The 22633-nt window shown below is 41.6% G+C and overlaps 1 protein-coding gene across 1 annotated transcript in view; it reads right to left on the reverse strand.

Annotated features, from left to right (window-relative positions):
* The window catches only part of PTPRG (protein tyrosine phosphatase receptor type G), a 415686-nt gene that overhangs the window by 9439 nt on the left and 383614 nt on the right, over positions 1 to 22633 (reverse strand). The window contains exons 15-23 of the mRNA XM_074151513.1: positions 18369 to 18460; positions 8163 to 8259; positions 6405 to 6487; positions 6043 to 6177; positions 5675 to 5809; positions 5109 to 5281; positions 3933 to 4068; positions 3437 to 3583; positions 1488 to 1581 (exon numbers count right to left, since the gene is read on the reverse strand). Of these exons, the coding sequence (XP_074007614.1) occupies positions 1488 to 1581; positions 3437 to 3583; positions 3933 to 4068; positions 5109 to 5281; positions 5675 to 5809; positions 6043 to 6177; positions 6405 to 6487; positions 8163 to 8259; positions 18369 to 18460 (1092 nt within the window). The remainder of the gene's footprint in view (positions 1 to 1487; positions 1582 to 3436; positions 3584 to 3932; positions 4069 to 5108; positions 5282 to 5674; positions 5810 to 6042; positions 6178 to 6404; positions 6488 to 8162; positions 8260 to 18368; positions 18461 to 22633) is intronic.

Raw genomic sequence — 22633 nt, forward strand, 5'->3', positions numbered from 1 at the left:
AGGCCAGCACTTTAACTGCGTTAAAGCATTGCCTGCTAACACAGGATATAAAAGAGAATGTTGCACAATATTCCCACAAGGACAAAGTAATTTCAAGAATCAAATTTTACTATAGCAAAGATTTTCACAGCAGGCTGAATTACCAAATAACAGTATATGCAGTGATAACAGGGGATTTCAGGTAATTCTTGACTGTAGTGTTCCATTTGTCTCCAGCAGCACACAAACCCAGCTGATTTATTTTGTTTTCCTTACCACTCCGCAGCACCACCATCACTCACTCCTCCCAGCTGGAGGGTGAGAGAACCTCCAGAGACAAACCCCTTCCCTATGGGTAACCACCCAGAAGCGTGTGTGCATATTCTTCAGCACATCTACACTCCTCTGTGTTTGAGGGCCGGGTTCAACAACATCCTCAAACCAACTGACAGGCCCCAAGTGCCAAACTGAAATCACTGCAGCTATGTGACAGAAAGTGAAAGGTTGTATAGATTATTTCTGCCCCATTCACATTTTTTAAAGATATATCCTAATGACTTCCCTTTTTATTAACAAACTTCATGATGGACTGCATCTGTGCCATTATTACTTTGTGCTAGCTTGGCTATCATCTGTCCTGTATGTCCTGTGCTCCGGGTAATGTGATGGGAACGATGTTGTGCCCATGCTTGGTCTGGTGCAAATTCGTACTGCTTGGCAACTGTGCACAGATTCCCTATTAATCACAGAATGGTTGGAAGGGACCCTCAGAGATCATCTAGTCCAACTCCCTGCCAAAGCAGGGTCACCTAGAGCAGGTTGGACAGGAACACATCCGGGGGGGGCTGGAATATCTCCAGAGAAGGAGACTCCACAGCCTCTCTGGGCAGCCTGTTCCAGGGCTCTGACACCCTCAAAGTATAAGAAGTTTTCCCTTATGCTGAGATGGAATTTCCCGTGTTCCAGTTTGTGCCCGTTGCCCCTTGTCCTGTTGCTGGGCACCACTGAAAAGAGTCTGGTCCCATCCTCTTGACACCTGCCCTTTAGATATTGATAAGCATTGATGAGATGTGAAGCATTAATGACTGTGAAATCGCGTCCTCGGGCACTAAATACCTTCAAATCTAGGGAAGGCTCACACGCAGAAATTGAGTGTGGTAGCTGAATTACAAACAACTTGTGCCAATCACACTGGGAGATCTCACCTGAGCTGGGAGCAGTATCAAAGTAATTGTCTCAGTATTCCACAGACATATCCCCTACCTAATTATTCAAATTCTTAAGCATTTCAAATTAACATTTCACTTGGACAGTATACCTGGTTGACACTGTAACTATTTTCTTTTGTTCAGTTTCATCAGGCTAATTCTGAAAGACAAGACAGCTTGGTCTGAACAAAAGATTACATTTCTCCTTCCTAGTGGCGATGCCTTTTCATGCATAACACCGGGAGAATTCAGTACAAAAAGTTATGCTAGGCAGTAATCAAACCGAAGATGTGATCTTACACGGCACGACTGATGAGTTCCTGTTCTTCTCTTTGTTGCAGTCTTTCTGAGCACTGAAGCATTCCACGTATTTTGCATTACACTGTGTAACCAGCTGAAAGAGAATAAAGTATTAAGTCAGTCCTCACAGCGCTCTAAATGAAGAGAGGAGGTTTCTTTGCCAACTCCCGCGAAGATGCATCAGTAGAAGAATAAACTGCATTGTTAAACTTGTTTAAAGTACTCAAGATGCCAATGGAAATCATCCTTTTCATACAACATGTTTAATGGATTAAAAGATCTCTGCAGCTCTTGGCTTCGAGACATCCTGAAAATGAAGTTCCATCAAAATGTATTTTCACAGAACACTACGTTTAGTTATCTTTGAGAATATATTTCAAAGACTTGCAGATATGTTCAGTCAGAAGCAGGTCTCAAGGAAAAAAAGCCAGCAAAATAAAATAACAACAAAACTTTTATGTTTTCTTCTAAAACAAAAGGTGGATCATTCCTGCAGGATGTCTTTTTCTGCCAGGCCTTTGGGGAACCCACCACACCAGCATCGGAGGTCTGAGGCCATGGGTCACTTTCTCTGGTCTGCCAGGTTCATTCTGGGCTGCTTATGAGGCACAATGAAATGCCAGGGAGGCAGATTTGTATTTGAATATTTCCCCAGTGTACGGGGAAGCTTTGCCAGAGCAAAGAGGGTGAAGGTGGCTTTTTCGTCTCCTGCACCAGCCACTCATTACTCAGCGTAATTTTACTCTAAGATGGTTGAATGTAAACTACAGTACCAGGGCACAAACGCAAGTTATTTTCTGCCAGCTCTGCAGTAGCAGCAGAAACAAGAGAAAGATTTAGTAATTGCTGCTGGTCACGTCCCAGTTTCAAATGCACTCTAAACAAGACAGCACTCAACTCATCTATGTACTGGCACAAGCCCCATTAGGAGTTACGGGGTTTCTAAATACCCATGCAACTTTGGCAGAGAAAGTAATTTCCAAAAATGGCACTTAGTTTCTGAAATTTTGCCACAAGTCATCAGAAAACATCTTCATATATGTAATTTAACATTGTTTGTAAAAGTGCAACACTTTTTTTAAAATAAGAAATCTTTTTCTCCTCTGCATTTTGTGTGCATATGTGCGCGCTTGTGCTTGTTTCTTTAATTTAGTAATTAAGCATCTGGAATGTCTTGACTGATGGAGAAGTACTGAGATTTCTACAAGTGAATTCAGAGAAAAGCCTGTTCACTTTTTGAATAGCTTAGCACCTGGTATAATTTAACAGTTTCAGTTCCTTAGGTAGTTATTAACTGAGTGAGTTTAGCTGTGAAAACAGATGTCATGTATAATTTTCTTATGATACATAGTCTTACAGAATATTTTAAAATGCATTCTAACAAAATGCAATCAGAAAAATCTTAGGTTTCAAATAGGAGATCTGGGAAAAAAATTTACTTTGGCCAGGATGAAATCAGCTATGACATAGCAGGGAAAAGCAGCAAGTACAATTATTAGCAATGAGGAAGGTGTATTGTGTTTCCTGGTCTTAAAACATTTTAAATTCTTTATCTACAGTGCTGAAATAGTAGGTGGTGCTAAGAACTTTGTTTCATGGCTTTCTCCATATAAATGCATGAGAGCCACAGTTTGGAGGAAGACCTCCAGCCATGGAGGTCCAGCCTCCACAGACTCAGGAACATCCCAGCCCCCTTGGGAACAGGGAGACCGGCAGCACACTCCAAATCAGTGCCCATGTCCCTCTTCTCACCTCTGACTTAAGAGCGTTAACGATGATTTCCAGTCGTGCAGCTAAGACTCTTGAGGACCGAACTTCTCAAGATGCTGCGCTGTGCTAATCAAGTGTTCAGGTTTGGTTGCTTATCTATGACAACTGACGGTGAAGACAGGCCATACGAAAGAGAGTAGGGAAATTAAGTCCCTCTGGATGGCAGTGATAAGCCTTACCTTGAACTGTTTTTCTAGTCGTGTCTTCCCTCCTATGCCAGGTATGAGGATGCTGTTAACATAACTATGCAGCTGGCTTGCAGATACTTCAGTCTCCTTCCCAAGGATGGCTTCCAACAAGGCATCATGAATAAAAATGTACTGCTCCTAGAAAAATAACAGCATGTCACGTAGGCATTTGGCATAAACTAAACAGCTGGCTTTAACTGAGGGATAGAGCACTCTGAAGGAAAGGGTGTGCAAAACAAGCCACCCATGCAAATACTGCCAAATCCAGAATAAACATTTACAAGTGCATCATGTACAACTCTGAATAAAGTCAAAAGCAAATTCCGAAGTTTCTGGTCTAGGAAAAGAAAGACATTTCAGTGCAAAAAATGCCTGGCAATATATTAAATTTTTACAGGGACATAACTGAAAAATCAATTTTCTTTTTGATTACAACAACAACAAAAAATGAACATAGCTTTAAATTCAACCCCACTGCAGTCTTTACCTCTGTCTGGACGAGGTAGTTGCGCTGTGTCCTGATATGTTTCAGGAAACCCAGGACATTAACTGTGCTTTTGTCTTTTATCTGTTGCAGCATACTGTCTATCACAATGTAGGTACCAGTTCTGCCAACACCAGCACTACAGAAGACATAAGAGAAACCCATGTATACAGTTGGACCAAAGCAAATGTTCACAACACCAGAACAGAACTAAGCAAATATTCCTGCTCACAGACTTCCATTTCCGTGATAGCCCCAACCCGGAAAGTTTCTAAACAAAATATTCTGGTTTTCTGGTAACTTTACCAGGTGTTTATTTCACGATCTGACACTTGGCTGTCCTGTCTCCACTGCTGTTGGTGTTGGCTAGAAGCAGCCACATAGAGATCCACCCTATGCCAAACTGCTGCTATCCTGGACCACCAAAGTTGCTCCAGGTTGTGGGGCTGCCCTGGTTGGCTTCAGCCTTGAGGTAAGGCTTAAGCTGCACGGCGGAGCTATAATCCTGCTCTGGAAATGCAAGTGATACCAGCACTATGGCAAGGTGTAAGAGCGGACTAATCCTGTGGAGGCAGGACTCCTTGAAGGGAAGAAGGGTGTTCCTGGGCCCAACACAGAAGGAGGAGAAGGGAACTGTTCCGAGCTTCTCAATTTCTGCTCTGGAAGGAGCTCTAACCCCTATCATCCTCTCCTCTTCACTGTGGTGCTGTACAGCCCCCTCACACACAGTGATGAAGGCCACATCCCTTAACTCATTTAAGGGAAATCCTCTCTTGACAGTAAGTGCTGGTGAACGTGAGTGTGGTTCAGTGGCAATTGCATGCCCAGGCATCTGTGTATTCACATGGTGGGTTGCCAGCAGAGGTAATCCTGCCCTGCCCACTCACTGAACACGCAGGCTACAAACAACCTTTGAACAAGGAACTGCACAACCACACCAGTGCAGTGCTCAGCAGCTTGGTATCACAGCATAGGATTTTGCTAATGAGACTGGGAAGCTTTTGCATTGGAGCTCTCTAAAGATGTAGGCAAAGCAAGTTCATGTCTACCTGCGCTCCATGGGGCTGGTACACTCCTTCTGTATTAATAACTTAGGGCGTTTGTCTTAGCTGGCGTGTAAGAGCACACACCGTGCACTAGGTATGCTTGCCATGAAGTAGTTCCTCACACCCATCGTACCTGCAGTGCACCACCACTGGTCCCATGTCCGGGGTTCTGGCTGCGGAGGATCTCCTAACGAAGGTTAGCACGGGCAGAGCGTACTCCGGCACACCCATGTCAGGCCACTGAGTGTAGTGATACTGAATAACCGTTCTCTCATTCTGCCGCCCTTTGGGGTTTCCCTTCTGACCCTGTGTGTGCAGAAAGAAGAGAACAATTAGGGAAGAGAAGCACGGAAAGATACTCAATCCCACTTGCTCAGCTGAAAAAGTGCTGGACTCTACTGGAAGAAATCTTCTGCAGCTCTGCCTCCTGCTAGATGGAGACAGAGTTCAAGGAAAAATACATGCAGGAACAGGTAACAACAGCAATAACTGTGACACCAAAGCAGCAGTGAACTTGAGAACAAGAAATAAAAGCCAAACCTTTCACCAGGTTTCTTGTAATCCTGGCTTTGCTTACTTATTTCCCATCCACCTGCTACTTCGAGTTGCCTGTGCAAACGCTGAGTTTTGCTCCTGTGTGCCTTGCGTCCGACACAAACCAGAAGGCACATGGATGAGAACAGTGAAGGCTTTACTCACCTTTTTCATCTTTGTGTTCCTGACCGTGAAGCGGCGCACAGTGTAGCAGGCGTGGACGTTTGTGCTCTTCAGCGTGACGATGATGTTGCCATACTCCTCGCTGTTCTCCGACGGCCAGTACTGATCGCATTTTCTCTGAGCAAAGACAGAGTTGGGTGAGTTGGCTGAGGGCTTGAGCTGTTTCTTTGGATTTGTGTTGACAGCATTTAAAAAAAGTAAAATCATGGCTAGCTCTGTAACCCTTTGTTATGTTAGTTATCTATTAAGCATCAATATATATCATCCCAAACCATTTAAAACCAAATTCTGCCCACATGATTTGGGGAGGTGGTGAGGAGCAACTGGTAACAAGCTAGAAAATCTCTTACTCTTCCTTTTTCAACAAGGTTTGTAATCATGACAATGATTCCGGTATTTTGTTCCCAAATCATCCTCCAGAAATCTTCAAAGGTAGACTTTAAAGGTCCCTGGGTAGCAATGTAGGCTTTTGCTTTGTTGTAACCCTTCAAAGAAAACCATAATACCAAGTGAGATGAAAGCAATATCATGGCAGACATATTAATATTTTAAAGGTAACAAAGAAAGGTGCCTTCCTCATTCAGAATAGCGAGAAATTTGTAGCAAAATTATCAGGTGAAGTTGGAAAACACAACCACTTCACAAGTAGCAATATTTCCTCCTTGTGGAAGGATTCAGCGTTAGAGAAGAAAAAACAATTCAAGCAACTTACATCAACATAATTAGCATTAATGTAGTCACTGTGCTTAGAATCTTTTCCTGGTAAAGGCCTCAGCTTCACCCTGCTGTGATCATCTGCAGAATAAAAAACAGCAGAGAAGCATTAAGGAAAGACGGTGCAGAACTGCAGGTAAGCATCCCATTTCCCTTATCAATACACGAAACAAATTGGCCTCGGATTGGAATCAAGGGGGAGGTGGGACTATCTGTTCTTGGTCATCTGTTCATGGTAGCACATCCTCAGGCTTCACATCCCTTAAAGTACGTGGCTTGTGCTAGGACAGCTTCTCTTTGAAGGACACTGGAGCCTCAGGAGCACGATCTCTAGGATTATCCACATCATGGAGTGTAGTGTGATTCAGAGCCAGGGCACCCCACAGGGCTGTGGGGCACCACACGGAGACACCGGCTCAGCTCTCACAGGCACCAAAGCTGCCTTTGCCTGGCTCAGTGTCTGAGCTCATTATCCTCCACTGGGTGCTGGGCTCAGACAGCTCTGCTGGCTCTGGTAGCTGTGAGTGAATGTCCTCACCCCTTCACCACCCTCATCATCACACCAAGAGGATAGACTTTAGGTCATGCTCTTTAGCTCCTCTTTTTGTTCCACCCAAATGCTTGACTTCTGGCTTGAATCAAAAAAATTGCTGTCTTCCTCCTGCTCCTAGGCAGCAGCACTGGGCTGGGCGGCGCTTCCAACACATGCAGAGATGAGACATGCTGGCTAACTTTAAGCATGAAGAATTTGGTTTCAGTTGCCTTCCTTGAGCACCAATGGAGAGAGAGGTTCCTCCAGGGGCAATCTGGAGGACTGGAGTGCCTGCTCCAATTCTCCTCCAATGGTACTTTTTTCTCTGTGCCTAGAGGGACCAGACATCTATGTCTACAATCACAGTTGGGACAACCACAATGAATCCCCTTGCCCAAGGCCATACAGCAAGTCTTTTACAGGTCTGGGAATTTGTCCTCAGCTGGCACCTTGATTATACTTTTGGGAATCTGCTAGAGACACCCATTTCCTTCTTGTGCCATCAAAAATATTCAAGATTTATTGCAATGTTTATGAACATTGTGAACTTCTTATCAGCAGCTCTCCATCTTTGTTCCTAAACCACAGTGACTGTTGTATCTGCCCTTCGTTCTACATCAGAGAATGATATGGAAAAAGTTACCGCATTTCCATCCTGGACCTGCAATAATTTGCATTCTAGAGCAGAGTCCAGATTTGCAGTTCTCAGAGGAATACAGGCAAAGCCTGCACTGTGCTAAAAAGATCACTGTTTGTCCAAGTCATACATACAGCTGAAGCAGTTTGAAATACAGCAGATACATTCTGTAAGATTTAACACCTTTGGGATTATAAGAGAATCTCAAGGATCATCAATAAAACTCTTTGCTCCACCATGCACTTCCCTTAGGCCATTTTTCAGACATTAGCAGGCAGAAGACCTCTGATCATCAATTTATCCCAGTTATTCCTCCACAAAATTTCATACCAAAGTGATACTTCTAAAACTACACTTGGAACACCAACTGCAAAATGTTTTAAAGCAAAAGCTGGTGTGGAATCCTGGTCCCGGAGAAGTCACAAGGTCCACTGCCCTTAGTAGGGAAATGACCTCCCAGCCACAGTTTTACATGTTTATTAATTACTGTGCCATAATGTAACTTGAAGCCACACGCCTTTTCTGGTCCCACACAGACACTGAGAGAGGAGAGTGCCTTTTCGGGTTGATTCATCATGGTTACTTACAGGCTAGGATGTTGATGTATCTGTTCTTGTGCTTGTTGTCGGGGTGGTTGGAATGCTCTGCAGTGATGTTCATGTCGGCCGTACAGCGCTGCACTTCCTAGGCATGAAAATTATTCGAATGGAAAATGTGTCAGTCCAAATAATTTAAGCTTTATCTCCTTTTACAAGAGCTTCCAGAAACCATGTTTAAAATATCGATTTCTTAATTGCTGGATTGAACTCAAAGTCCTTCAGAATTGTCCTGTATGACATGCTTTGACCAAGCCGCATTAGCTCCTTGGTACATCGTTATGCTCCTCTCCACAGACTTGGTGACAAATGCACTTTGGGCACCCTGAAGGCCGACTGTCCCCTCTGACCAGCAGTTCATCCGCCTTCTGGACTGCATCTCTGGTGATACCCCACTCTGTCCCCTCTTGGGAAGGGAAGACAGAGTCCCTCAAAGGCAAGAGTGGCCAGTGCAGTGCAAGAAACAATGCTCAAAAAAACCACTTCAACAGAAGCCTTTGACCGCTGGACAACTTATCTGCTTATAACCTCTCAAAACAGGGTTTCTGACATTTAAGTTTGGCACTGACCTTTTGTTAGTTCTCTGCGGAGAGATGCCTTTTATAAAATATAAATAAAATAGATCTCTGAAGGTAACAGCGGGTGCTTTAAATACCACTGTTTGGACACTGATTAACAGCCCGCAATATAGTGAAAAAGATAAAAGGTTGCATCCACGTATATATACACTTACAAAGCAGAAAGAAGCCAGGCTTGCCAAGGTGTTTATGAAGCTAGAGAAGCAGGATTCTGTCTAGTTGAGTCTGTAGGCTAATAATATCTATGCTAATACCTAATTCCCATTGATATTTTTAGTTCTTAACCTATCCCTTTACTTACACTGTCCAACAACAAAATACAGGGCTATTGAAATGGGGCAATGGAGGGTCTTTTCTCTGACCCTAGAGAAAAGCAGCTATTCCCCTTGGCCAGACTGTCCTAGAGAGTTACACACTTCAGAGACTGTCTTGCAAAATGAATCACTAGAACTCATGTGTGATACCATCTCCAAGAGATATATTTTTTGGGTATCTATTTAACCACAATCTTCCTGAAAAAGCTAAACCACTTTTATCACTAGCATAAACGTTCTTAGCTTAAACACACATTTTTGAAAAATATATCAATGTTTGGAGTTTACAAAGTTGTGGAAGAAACCGTATTTATTGAAATCTTCTGCAAGTCCCAGAAATCACACCAAACAGAACCAATTTTCCCCAAGCATATGTGGAGAAGTACCAAATTACTTTGTACTTCAGGCTTTAAAAATAACAGTATAGAACCTGCCTAAAAGGGAAAGTCATTAGGAGCTCACAGCTGCTACAAAGATCACGAGCTAAGTGACAGAGAAAAATTATCAAGAGAAATGCTATACAAACAGCAGATGTAACAGAGTTAAGCATTATGCAGACATTTCACAAAGGACTTGCATAGCAATTTTGCTATCTTCCCCAGCATTTACATTTTAAAAGTGCAAAGTATACTAAAACCTTGAACATTTTATAGCTTTTATATCCACATGACACTCCCAAATAACAATTGCTTCTCTCTCTCTCCCCCCGTCTGCATAGGGAGAAACACTACATTCCGGGAGATGAGATGAGCAAAGACAAAGAGGAATCTAGCAAAACTCTCAGCCAGCCCTAATAGAATTTTCATAGTTCCATTTCTATTGCAGAAATAAAAAAATGCATTAAAGTGTGCGCTTCCCCTAATTCTGCCTGTCAGCTCCAGTAAGCAAGGGACTTGTGATTACACAATGGGCAGGATCAGTTCAGCCTAAGTCATAACTGGAAAAGCAGCATTACTTACATGTTAGGTTGATTTAATGTAATTTCCTTTTACCTTTCTTTTTGCATTTAGAGATCATATAACATCGCCGCTGTACCACGGTGGGTCACTCCCAAAGAGTACCCCCCTGCTTCTGAAAAACCTCATGTCAAACCCTACATCACTACAAAATTCTCTTTAAAAGTTATTAGCATTGAAACATTTATGCCAAACGCTGTAGAATTTAATACTGATGAATCCAATAAGGTTCTGTGGAGAATACTCTAAAAAGTTATAGAATTTAATAGGGAATTACCTCCCTGCTAAGGAATTTTCTCTGACAGTTTAAATACTACATAGTAAATGTAGCACTTTCTATTAAATTCTATAGGATTTTTCCATAAGGGAATTGTTGGTGAGGTTAATCATTTTAATTAACCTTTTTATGTTGATGCTGACTGTTTTCTCAACTGTACATGTTCCCAGCTGGCCAATATAAAGTTAATAGAAGAGGAAGATTAAGCTAAGATGGTGAAAAACACAGCAAAGGAAAAGAAGTTCTGACGCCGTGAGAGCTGATCATCTGCAAATGGATTTTCTTAACATATAATGTTCTAAATGATTTTTAATACTCTGGAAAGCTGCTATAATGGTGGATTCCTATGTCTGCACACTGCAAAAGCAGAGCCAAAGGAGATTGTTCAAGAAAAGCTTCCCCCTTGCCAATGCACCTCGACTATTTTTCTCTGTTTAAAAATCAACGTAGAACAATAAAAGGCCATTTTGACTTCAGCCCTCCCTCTTTCCCCCAGTCCAGGACACAACCAACGCTTTGGAACACTGAAGTTGTCCAACAAGAAGGGGCCTGAGAAGATCCTCCAGCTCTGTGTGGGCCACTGACAACGTTTGGCTGTGCCACCCAGAGAGATCAGGCTGAGAGCAGAGGGCAGGTATCCTCACTCTCTTACCCTCCTACATTCATCTCTCCAAATTCTAGTAGCAAATTACCAAACCACAGGCTCACCCCACCAGACAGTAAGGCATAAGTGAACATTCCTTTGTTATTAAAGTCAAGGTGGTTGTCTTTCATCAATGCACAAAACGCTGCAAGAAGACAAGACTAGTTGCAGCCTGTTATCTGTGCCTCTGTTCAGGGGATTATTTACCCTTTGGCAGAAGAGGACAGCCCGGCGTTAATAAATATCACCCCGGAGAAGGTTCCAAAAAGTCAACATCCTAATTATGCCATTTTACCACATTTATGTATATTACATATTTAACTTTCCCAGCATTTTCTATTGCTTTATACAATAAACACCCTGGGATTTCTAAATCTTACTGGCTACCAAGTCCTTCATTTGCATTTAAAACATCACCATGATTATATTATTACTACAACTTAAGTCTGCAGGCAGGCCACCAGGTCAGGTCTGATCCCAGGCTGTTCATTGCAGCCTAAACAAACTCCTCTCCAATTAGTACAAAGCTGCTACTGGCACCTTAGAGCAGGACAGATAGCGTCCGTATCGCCACATCCATAATGCATCCACAAACTTTTCAGCTCCAGAGTCTTTTCTTTGGCTTTCCTTAATCCCGCTTAGTCTCTTCCACCGATTTTAACGGCAGCTGGCTAGCACACCGCTGCTCTTCATGTTTAACTTTGCAGAACACATTACTGTCCAAAGATGAATGGATACAGGCTCTTATTCTGTCCTTTCAACTTATCATTGACAAGCCCAAGAAACCAAAGTACATGGTTTCAATTGACCGTTAGTTACTGTAAAAAGTGTTCTAGTCTATGCTATTATGGCTAATTTACCTTTTAATTATATTGTCCATGCTAATGCTAATTGCAATTTGATACACCCAGGTTTAACGACCCATTTTCATTGCCTTTCTGAAACAAGTTACAGATTAGTTTCTTCTAAACTTCAAAGAATTTCCATTTAAGTGTAAAATCAAACTGCTCCAGCGTCTTGCTGGCAATATTAGGTTCTGAGCAAGAATTTTTGCTACAGTGGCTGAGCAGGAACTCGGTCTCTTGATTTGGCCTTATGCAGTGCTGCTGTTGTTTCCCATTACTTCAGTCTGATGTCCTAGCAGGGGCTGAACTGTGAAAGCCTATGAATAGCAATGAGGAGGAATCGTGAACAAAGCAAGGGTCCTAATCTGAAGGACTAAATTAGAAAAGATCCATAGCTATGTTTTGATATTATTGTGATATTATTTCAGCATGAAAGCAGCTAGTTCATTCACCCCTGAAATCATTTTTGATCTATTATTTTAATCCCAAATTAGAGAAATCTGTGGTAGAGCTCTTGCTGTTTGTTTTATCACAGCAAACATGAAGACAGCATACCAACAGAGACAGCAGATAGTATTTGAAGATATCCCACAGGAATAGTGTAGATTTTTGCAATAATTTAACACTAGTATAAACTCTCTGGCGGCACTCAAGAGAGAGGCGAGCTGGGGACAGCCTAGAAAGAAGGGAAAAATAAACAAACTAAAAGGACTCAACACAGGAATAACAGTGAAGGAATCGTGAACAGAGCACAAAAAATTCATCTCAATGAATGCGAGAGAAGAGGATGGTGGAGGACCGTTTGCTTGCGGTATCCTGCCCTTCATCAGGCAGGGAGGTGTCAGAGTCCAACCGAAACCTCCCATTGCCCGTGCAGGGCTATGGCTCATCCGAGTGGGACCTCCAGGCAGAAACTTCAGGAATGGCTGCGATGCTATGGATAGTAACAGAAAGCCTATATATCTGAACTTCCTTTATTGTTTCTCTTCAACTTTATCTCCTAATTCACAATGCCATTTTCTTAGGGTAGGTCAAGCGGTGAGATAAGAATGGAGAACTCCAGGAAGACCCTCTTCTGCAGCAATCCCTCCTCCTCCAGCTTCACAGCACTGCTTCCCTTTGGTTTCAGTACAGCAATGCACAGGCTGAGAATACCTCTACTTATGGCAGTTTTGGGCCGGGGTTGTAAAAGATTTCCCAGTGCAGTAATGTCTGCTAGCAGCATGCTTTTGAAATGGCATCTTTCTACTGCCAAATTCCTTGGTGTAGATGCAGTTATAAGTATGTGTCTGGTGTAAGCTGTGTCTAATCTGTAAGGGATGCCCGTGTACAACTACACGGTGGTTTTAGTGTCTCAAGAAACGTGCAAAGTGCAGTGTTATCTGTCTTCAATGCAGCCCTTCGCTAGAGAATAGCATTCTGAGGTCAGTGGTTAAAAAGAGCTAGTGACCCCTGCCCCGAACAGCAGCAACCATGAGAATAACATTAGCAAATCCCTGCCACATCACTGAAGATATAGATTTATGTTATTTTCTTACATTTCAGGACATTTAGAAGAAGGTGCCACCGGAGTATAAAGATATTTTCAATTTATGTGATGAGGGAGCTAGACAGCCTGCCTCCAAGTTCAGCGAGCCTGTTCAGACTCCAAATTGGCAATGAATCATTACACTCACACGGCCACGGGCAGGAGAGGTCTGCAGAGATTGCATTCACCCGCTCTAATCGCTCCCGCAGCAGCACTGACCAACCCACTCCAGAACTAGGGAGGAGGGAAATAAAATTGTCTGATCTCAAAAAATCCAAATACTGCATTATACTATAAAAATTCACAGTTAGATTTGGGGATGGAGGGTGGTTTCTTGGCTTGGTATTCCTTTCTTAGAGCAAAAGGACACGACTACTCAAAAAACTTACTGTGTTATTCCAGTAACCAGCCAGGGGGAGGAAGTGAAAAGCTTTACTGTGGGAGGTGGCACTTCACACTCTTTTTGAAACAAGAATTTGGAGGGCACCCTATATGGTCAGGCTATCAGGGGAAGAGAAGATGACAAATGTGACATCAGTTTTTAAAATGAGATCCAGAAGGGATTTCAGGCACTGGAGCCTGCTAATTCTGACTTCTCTGTGGGGCAAACTGCTAGAAGCTGTAATAAATAGCAGAGCTCCTGAATGCCTCTACCACACTGTGGAGAGGGTCTCTGAAGAAGTCCAAAAGGAGTGTGGAAAAGAATAGCATATCTGGATTTCCAAAATGCTTGTGAAAAGGCCTCTCAGAAAACATTACTTAAAGAACTGATCTGTCTTGGAGCAAAAGGAAAACTCGCCTTGTATATCAACAGGTTAAAGGTGGGACTCTCAGCCCAGGAATTGTCACTGTTCAGATTCCACTAGTGGGACCTTACGGGGACCTAATTCTATTCATAAATGGACTGCAGAGGAGACAAAGTCTGTTTATGATACAAAATTATTCAGGATAATTAGAACAAAAGCTGTTTGTGAAGGGAAGCAGAACAATCTCGCAATACTGAGTGACTGAGTGATAAAACGGCAAATGAAGTTCAATGCTGATAAATGCAAAGTGATGTACTTGGGAAAAACAACCCTAACTACACATACATACTGACAGGTTCCCAATTTGCTATTGCCATTCAGTGACGAGACCTTGGGGTCTCAGCTGATAGTTTTCTGGAGGTGTCAGCTGAGTGCTCAGTAGTTGTTAAAAAACAAATAGTATGTTAGGAAGGAGGAAAGTAATAGAAAACCAAACAGAAAACATCACTTTGCTCCCGCAGAACTCTGCAGTAAACCCACTCATTAAATACTGTGCACAGTTTTGGTCTTCCCGTCTCAAAAAGGATATGGTAAAGGAAGAAAAAAGGTACAGAGGGAACAAGTCATCATGAGTCTAGAATGGCTTCCTCAAACAAACAAATTAAATAGTTTAGACTTCTTCAGATTTGAAAACAGATGATTAAGGGGGAATATGAGGGAGGCAGACAGAATCATGTGAGGCCCTTAAGTGAACAGGGGTGTACTTTATAATGCAAAAATGACGAGGCACCAAGAGAAGTTATTAGGCATGAGTTAAAAGCAAAAGGAAGTCCGTTCTTTTGGAACAAATTGTATAATTCATTGCCATGGGATGCTTTGCATGGGATGCAGAAGTCTAGAAGGGTGCAAGAGGCAATTAGAAATTTGCGGAAGATCTATCAAAGTCTATTAAGCATAATGATGCCAAGAAAATCTCTGGCTAGACAAGGAGTAGATATAATCTCTGGCTCAGGAAGCCTCTCAATCTCTGTTCAGTCTTGCCACTAAACCCTGCCCCAGTGCTGCCCCGTAAAAATGTGGTACCTCACCCTCTGCGCCATAGCAAGAGGGTGCTGGAGCTGCCCGAGAGCAAGCCAAAAAACCTCCTTGAACTTCTTTCAGTATTTGGTTGAACAAATTCCAAGGTGGAATATGAAGAGTGGTATCAGAGACCAGCATTGGTGATGCAGTATTGCGGACTTCATTTTAAAAAGCTATTTGTTGTTCAGTATTAAATTGGGCCTTATATTTCTAGTTTATATCAAAAATTGAAAATTCATAGGACTCAAAGGAAATCCTAACAATTCTGTATATACAAGAAAGCTCAGCTATCACCAGCCAATAAAGCTGGCTACTTGCACTGTGATTACCCAAAGGGAATAAGGATTCATTTTGGATGTACTTTCCAAGAAAAGATTTTTGAGTTCAAAGTCCTTTTTTCCTCTGCACATAAAATGCTTCCTAAGCACATTCACAAAATATTTAGCTGTAATTACAGCTCATTTTAAGAGGAGGAGGGAGTATTCACACAATTTACTTTCAAAGGAATCTTCTTGATGTAAAAAACAACTCAATACAACCCACGACACGCTGCCAAAAACCCAGGAAAAGACTTACACCAAAAACTAGCAACAAACAAATGGAGAATGTTTACTTTCTACATTGGGCAGAGTATGTGCGTGCCTAGCTTAGTCTTTCCTTCCACAGGCTCCACCATCAAACCTCCTCCCACAGAAACTTCTGAAGACATTTTTTGATCCTTTTCTCATTTAAAAAAATCCCATGCACTGGCTATCTTTGGGAAGATTGATTTTTTCCTATAGTATTGATCACATTTTTCAGCATCTCCTTGACATCCCTCTTCTCTCTTCCTTTTAGATGTAAAAAGCAGATTTTTTGTAAAAAGCCCATATAATTGCAGAATCTAATACCTCTTTTCAGAAGTTCCCTGGACATGAAGGCATGATATGGCTGTGGTACTTTCCACCCAAGGCTAGCAGCCCTGTGACGCTGGATTTTCTGTTTCAGCTGGAATCCTACTGTTTCTCCATAAAACATTAGCTGAGCCTTCACTCTAGCTGGCAGACATGATTCCAGCACATACACCATGGCTGGATCTAACCAGACGTGAGAAGTTACACCGCTGGCCACTTCCAACAGCTGCTGTATAAATGTAACCTCAGGCTCTTCTACCCCTCAGCCACTTGCAAAACTGGGAATCTGATCTCTGAGTCAGTTTAGGCACTCGAGAAAGATTTTACCTACAGGCTCTGTGAAAAATCCCGGGTTTCACTCTTCTGTCCCATCACTGTGAACCATAAGGAAGAAAATCAGCCCCACGAGGTGTCAAGCAGGGCAAAACATAAGCAATGAAAGGGAACCGGATGGTTTATCCCAGACCGTGATCGTCTTGCTCCTATTCCTTCTTACTCTAGGAGGAGATTTCATTTACTGTTTAGAAAGTTGAGACCTCAGCTACGGAGCAATACATCTGGAGTAGCTGTACGGACTTCAAAGGAGACGCTCCAAATTTTAAGCCAGCACGGAGAACAGAATTTGGCGTGTGCAGTGCAGTCGGCGGAGTTTAACTTCCCTTCAGAGGGGACCCTGCGCTCCCCAGAACAGGACTAATTTGCCAAAGCATCTCTCCTGACTGGCTGCCACGGCATAGCACTCGCAGCGGGGAGCTCCAGGAGGAAGGGAAAAAATAGGGCTATTAAAACAGTGTTTTTCTTTGCTAAAACACAGGCGGAAGGTGTCCAACATTTGTTAATAGCAGTGATTTTGCGACAGCTGAAGCAAAGCCTGCTTAAAGCCAGACCAAGTTTACAGATGTGCTGCTGATTATTTTGAATAATTAAATGGTGTAAAACCCAGCTGTGATGAATAGCACTGGGGTCGCAATTCATAAATAATTGAGAAGAGTGAGTCGCATTTGATCATCCTGATCAAATTCTATTCTCTGGAGAATAAATGTTTGTCCTGAATACCATCAACATTGTTAAATGCCTCAATATTCCTGCTCAGCCATCCAGCCAGCAGTCAATTGAACTAAATCACTTTAACACCTTACACATTTGCCTTGCTCATGAATACAAAATGTTTCTAACTTACACAACGGCTTCTGGGCATCAGACAAAGCAGCCACTCTTTATAGACAGTAACCAAACAGCAACAATAAATGTTTTAAATGATCCCATTAAAAACAATTCCTGCATACAGTCTTGTCTTTACTGCAGTAAGTGAAGAAGCCGTAGATATTAGGCCACCTATTTTGTTTCATTGCCTTGTTTGTAAGCAGAGCTGCTTCTCTGATCCACATGCATCACACAAACACACCTTTTGCTGGCGGGGATGCCAGTAGCACAGCTCCGTACAATTTCCTGGGGCTCCTCTGCTTCTCAATACTTCCAAAAGTTCAGCCGTGACTGTGATTAGGCTGCACGAAAAAAATGCCTAAAAACTAGCCAGAGAATACTGATTTGAGCTTATTAAGGCCTGACTCTGCAGCCCATCCTCATAATGCTTGCGCAATACGGGTTTGGTAACCCAGAGGTGGAAAATTATTTGCACTTCAACGGAATTAACTCCAATTTACAGCAGATTTATAGGCCAGAATCTGTCTTAAGCAGGTGACAAGATGCAAAGTTTAAAATAGTTTCATTAGGTAAATACTACCACTAAATCCTGAAGCCTTTCTCCTTGGTTTTACTGGAACGAAATAACCAAGGATTTCAACAGCAATCTTTCCTGGCTGACCAGAGGATGAAAAAGGACTCCAGGAACTGACCCATAGTTTGGGTTTTCATAAAAGACTGAATTCTACTACTCTTACTCAGTGAGCACTACTTTACTCCTTTTGGGCTACTCAAAGGGTACGTGACTTAGCATGACTAAGAGGAGCAAATTCTAGGCCAACTAGAGTAAAATAAGCTGCAGATTATAAGAAAAGCCTGGAGTTAAAACCAGCTGCTTTTATCTTCATGTCACTCCTGGGAGATTGTAGGCAGGTTTTCCTATTTAATAAAAACCTAGGAGGGCCCCCCATTAACGGCACCAAACGTGTGGTGGTTAGAAAGCACCTGTAAATGTCCAGTCCCACGTTGCTCATAGCTGGTGGCAAATTGGTATTTCCCTATTTCTTCTGATGCATTTGAGCATTGCATTTACCAGACGTGACAGCATCACACAGATGTTGCACGGTCCCTAACTATTAATACACAATTAACTTTAGGAAAACAACGTTTTATTGGTGGATCATTAAATCGTACCTCGAAGTCTTCTGAGAACCCATGCTGGTTATTAGAATACAGCTCACCGATGTGTTTAACGAACTGCTTGACTGGAATTGCTTCCATATCATCTGTAGAAAGAAAGAGATATTCAGAGTTGCTATTTGTCTCATACATAAAACTTCAGGAGTGAACGTCTTCACCCAATATCACTTAGATCTGAGTTTCCAGGGGCAGAGCTAGTTCAATATGCGATAGTTCAATAGCTAGTTCAATAATAAGAAACCTTGATGAATCTGGCCAAATTTTAAGTAAACTCTTCATATTATATTTCTAATTCTAAGCACTGCAGTTATGAATACTGAGAGTCTAATCCCCACGATGAAAATTTACAAAGTCCCACTGAAGTTCAAGGATTATTTAGTTCTTATTTGCAGTTTGAAAATGGCTGTAGATGGGACGAAGAGGCCTCCGCTCCTTCCACATTGTATAAAAAGAACAGAAGTGACCCAAAATATGAAAGTATAGTTGACAATTGCCCCCAGTAAGTTACCAGACTGAGCAGACACAAAGGCTTTTCTCCTGAAAGTTAACAACTTTTTCCTTTTTACACAACGACGTAGAATCCAAATGGACTTATCACGAAATTGACTCTGAGCAAAAGAACAGGCAACACAACAGCCACACTAATTTGAGTCCTCTCATGCCAGACGCTATGCATAACATTGAATATGTATTCCACTGGACCAATTGTTCTTGCTCAGCACAGTGCAAATTCCAGCCAATATACCAATAAATCACTCACAGACGTTTTTGTAAAAGAAAAAAGTCAAAGGCTTGAATTGAATTAAAGACAAACAAGACTGTTTTGAGCACCTAGGACTCCGGACAGATTTTAATAAAGCTGGGGTGTAGGATGGCTGCCTTATTTATCTCTCTTTCTCTCTCTCAAAAAAGGCCTAGATGTTGTTATAACCACCACTGCAGTTGGTAGAAACACTGTGCTTGCCAAGATTCATTAGTTAATATTTTCATTCTGGCATTTGGAAAATGTAAATTGCTATACAACTGTGATTAGTTTCAGCATGAGAAATAATCTATTGCCTGATGGCTACTATTGTCTGATTGCATGATTTTATGGCAATACTCTGGTATTTATGTATCCCATTTAATATTCTTCTGAAGATCGCATCCAGTTTATGTTTACTTCCAGTATTTCAGTGGTGTATTTTTGCTCCCTTTTAGGAGCCATATGGTTTGGTGCTACAGCTGCATTATAATCTGGATTCTTTTACTTTTAAACATCTACATTATGATAGAAAAAATCCAAATATTTCTACAGATACTTAGCAAAATTTAACGATAAATAAATAGATGTGACATTTACTGTATTCAGAGTGAAAGATCTTTGGCAGCTAAAACCTCTAAGCTGTCACATATGCTTTTCTTAGCAAAGGGTAGGAAGATCTGTATGTGTAAATGAGGTTCTACTTTGGCAAGAATTTCATAGATCCCTGACAATCTGATTTCTCTCCTTCTGATGGCAGTTGATATTGACCACATCATTACTTCTTTACTCTTATTTTATCAGGTAATGCTCTAAGGTGGGCTTTTGCATCTATTGACATTTTCAGATTTCAATCATCTCTCTTCTATTTTATTTACAAGAGCCAATTGCTAAAGATATGTTTGCAATCTGATCACCTCCCAGTATAGTAATACTACTTTAATTAACCACATGCTCATTTACTGGATAATACAGAATTCAAAACATTTGACAAGTGTATGCTCATCTTAGGAAAAAGCTGCAGCATGCAGAAATGCTGGCACTTTACAATATTTAAGTGATAACATTTATTCTATGTAATATTGAGAAAATCATCATCTCATAACAACATTTGTATTAATATTTTTGCAGACAAGACACTTGAATGGAAAGATCTATAGGAACAGCAGTCAATAGTGAGAGCCTGGAAAACAATCTTTCATCTCCTGAAAAGTAACCCATACAATCCTAGATTTCCTTGAAAATAACTGGTGCTATGATGGCAATTTCACATACTATCACAAGAAAAGTTCCATAGTTATCATTTGTTTTTTTTCTTGAGTAGCCTAGCTCAGCTGAGACCAAGCAAGATCAAGGATTCACTGCAGCAGACCAGTGTGTCCAATTTAATTTTGCAGAAGGCAGGATTTAATTTTAATTGTGATCTGTGAGCCAAAAAATACATTAGAGATAGTGTGCTCTCCGGTCCATTGAATTCCCACCAATTTCAAGGATGGGTCTGCACCAGAGATCCATGGCAAAAGATGGTTAGTTTTCTTTTTATCATCGTCACTGCATGGTGGCAGTATGTCTCCACCTTTATAGCCAACTGCTAACTCACTTCTCTCTTGTTCACTATCCTTTATTGTTTCTCCTCCCTTTTTCCTCTTCTGCATTTTCACTTCTGATTTCCTCCAGAAGCCTTAATCCGATGCAGTTTCTTGCCCTATTTGATAACATGGGCAACAATTAAACATTAAATAAATTAAATAGGAAATCCTGTTGACATATGAGCTCACTGGGTGAGAGGAAACTTACGCTGCTGAAGCTGCCCTTAAACTCAGGAAAACTATGTTGGAGCAAATGTAATTGTTTCATATTAGGAAGATTAAAATCAGAGCTACAAACGTTAGAAACTAAAAAAAAAATCGCTGATGATTTCCAGCTTTCAAACTGCTGGGATAACATGGTCCTAGCGACTGTGCAAGATCTGGCAGCTCCTGCCCAGAAGCCAGGCGGAGGTCACCCATTGAGGGACAGGCGCAGCCCTGAGGGGACAGGCAGCCCGGGGCTGCTCCCCGGCTGCACACCCGTCGTGCCCCCTGGTGATAGCCACCAGAAAGCAGCTGTATGTCAGATATAGTCTATTACACTAACCAATGGAACACAAAAGTGCTAAAGTAATTCGGGCCCGTATTTTTCTGTTAATGACCTCCAACTCCAAACTCCCAGCCAGAACACAGATTACTTTAGCTGGGGTATATGCATGTTCAGCCACAGGCAGCTTGCCAGACCTCTGGTAAAATACGTACTAGTATACTCTGCACTCTTGAATGATATCTGCTCTGACATTATCTGAAGATGGCTGTGACCTTCTCTAAGAGAACCAACAGATGTAGCTAGATGCACAGAATATGCTTTTCCTTGCACTGTTGTCAGTCCAAAGGCTTTGGTTAAGCCTTCTTTCCATCTTAAGACAAATGGACTTCAATGACTATAATTCTTTTAGTCGATTGAAGAGATTAATGGAATCCTATAATGGCTAATTAGGAGCTCTCATAGTTCTTCTGTGCATATTCCCTTTTGTACCATATACTTTTTCCCATCCAAAAGCTAGAGTGACATTTGATATTGTCAGGATGATGCTTACATTTTGCAAGACCCGTACGTTACTCAAAGAGAAGAGGGAAATGTTTTAATAACATACCCTCACCTCTAACACTGCAGATATAATTACAGTTCTGTCTAGCTTGGGTTTCACCATCTGTTTTATCAATGTCAATAAAGCGATTCTGGATTTATATCACTACAAAATATGAGCTGAATCTGGCACCATACTAATGTACTTACCCTTTGTGTTATGCATAGCAAGAAGTAATCTTAGATGGACAGGGGCAAAAGTCTCCAGATCTTTAAAATAATTGTGTGTGTATATATATATTTATTATTATAAATAATATAACTGATAATAATATTCTTTATAATCAGACACTATTGAAGCTGACAGGTGGGGGTATGTTTAATTACTATGCTAGATATTTAACACTTCGGTGGAGTTCCCATCTTTACTTGCTGGTCCAAGACAAGCACCTGAGAGGAGTATCAAAAACCCTAAACCAAAGGGGGCCACAGTGCAGCTTATTTCCTGCCACCAAGGGAGAATGCCAAGAAAAAAGTCGAGTTCGCTTAAAAAAACAATAGAAGAGGAAAACCTTCACTTACACCTCATTTTCTAAGAAACGGCAGTTGACAGTGCAGAATACTTAATACGTTCCTTCAGAAGACAGCCACATTCAAAAGAAGCCTGAAGTGTATAGGAACAATAAAGTTCAAACAGGGTTACATTTAAAATTTGGATAATTAGTAATCCTGCCAGGAAGGATTTTTCCCTTATCTCCCACTTAATAAGCTGCCTTTGTAATGTTAAAGCAATAGGGGCCAATTTCAAAAGAAAAATGGGATATCGTATCAGAGATGGCATTTCCACATAATAAGATCTCAGATTCATTTTGATTCATTTATAGCCTGAGAGCTCACT

This window comes from Numenius arquata, chromosome 8 (genome assembly GCF_964106895.1).
Source record: "Numenius arquata chromosome 8, bNumArq3.hap1.1, whole genome shotgun sequence".
NCBI classification, from domain to species: domain Eukaryota; kingdom Metazoa; phylum Chordata; class Aves; order Charadriiformes; family Scolopacidae; genus Numenius; species Numenius arquata.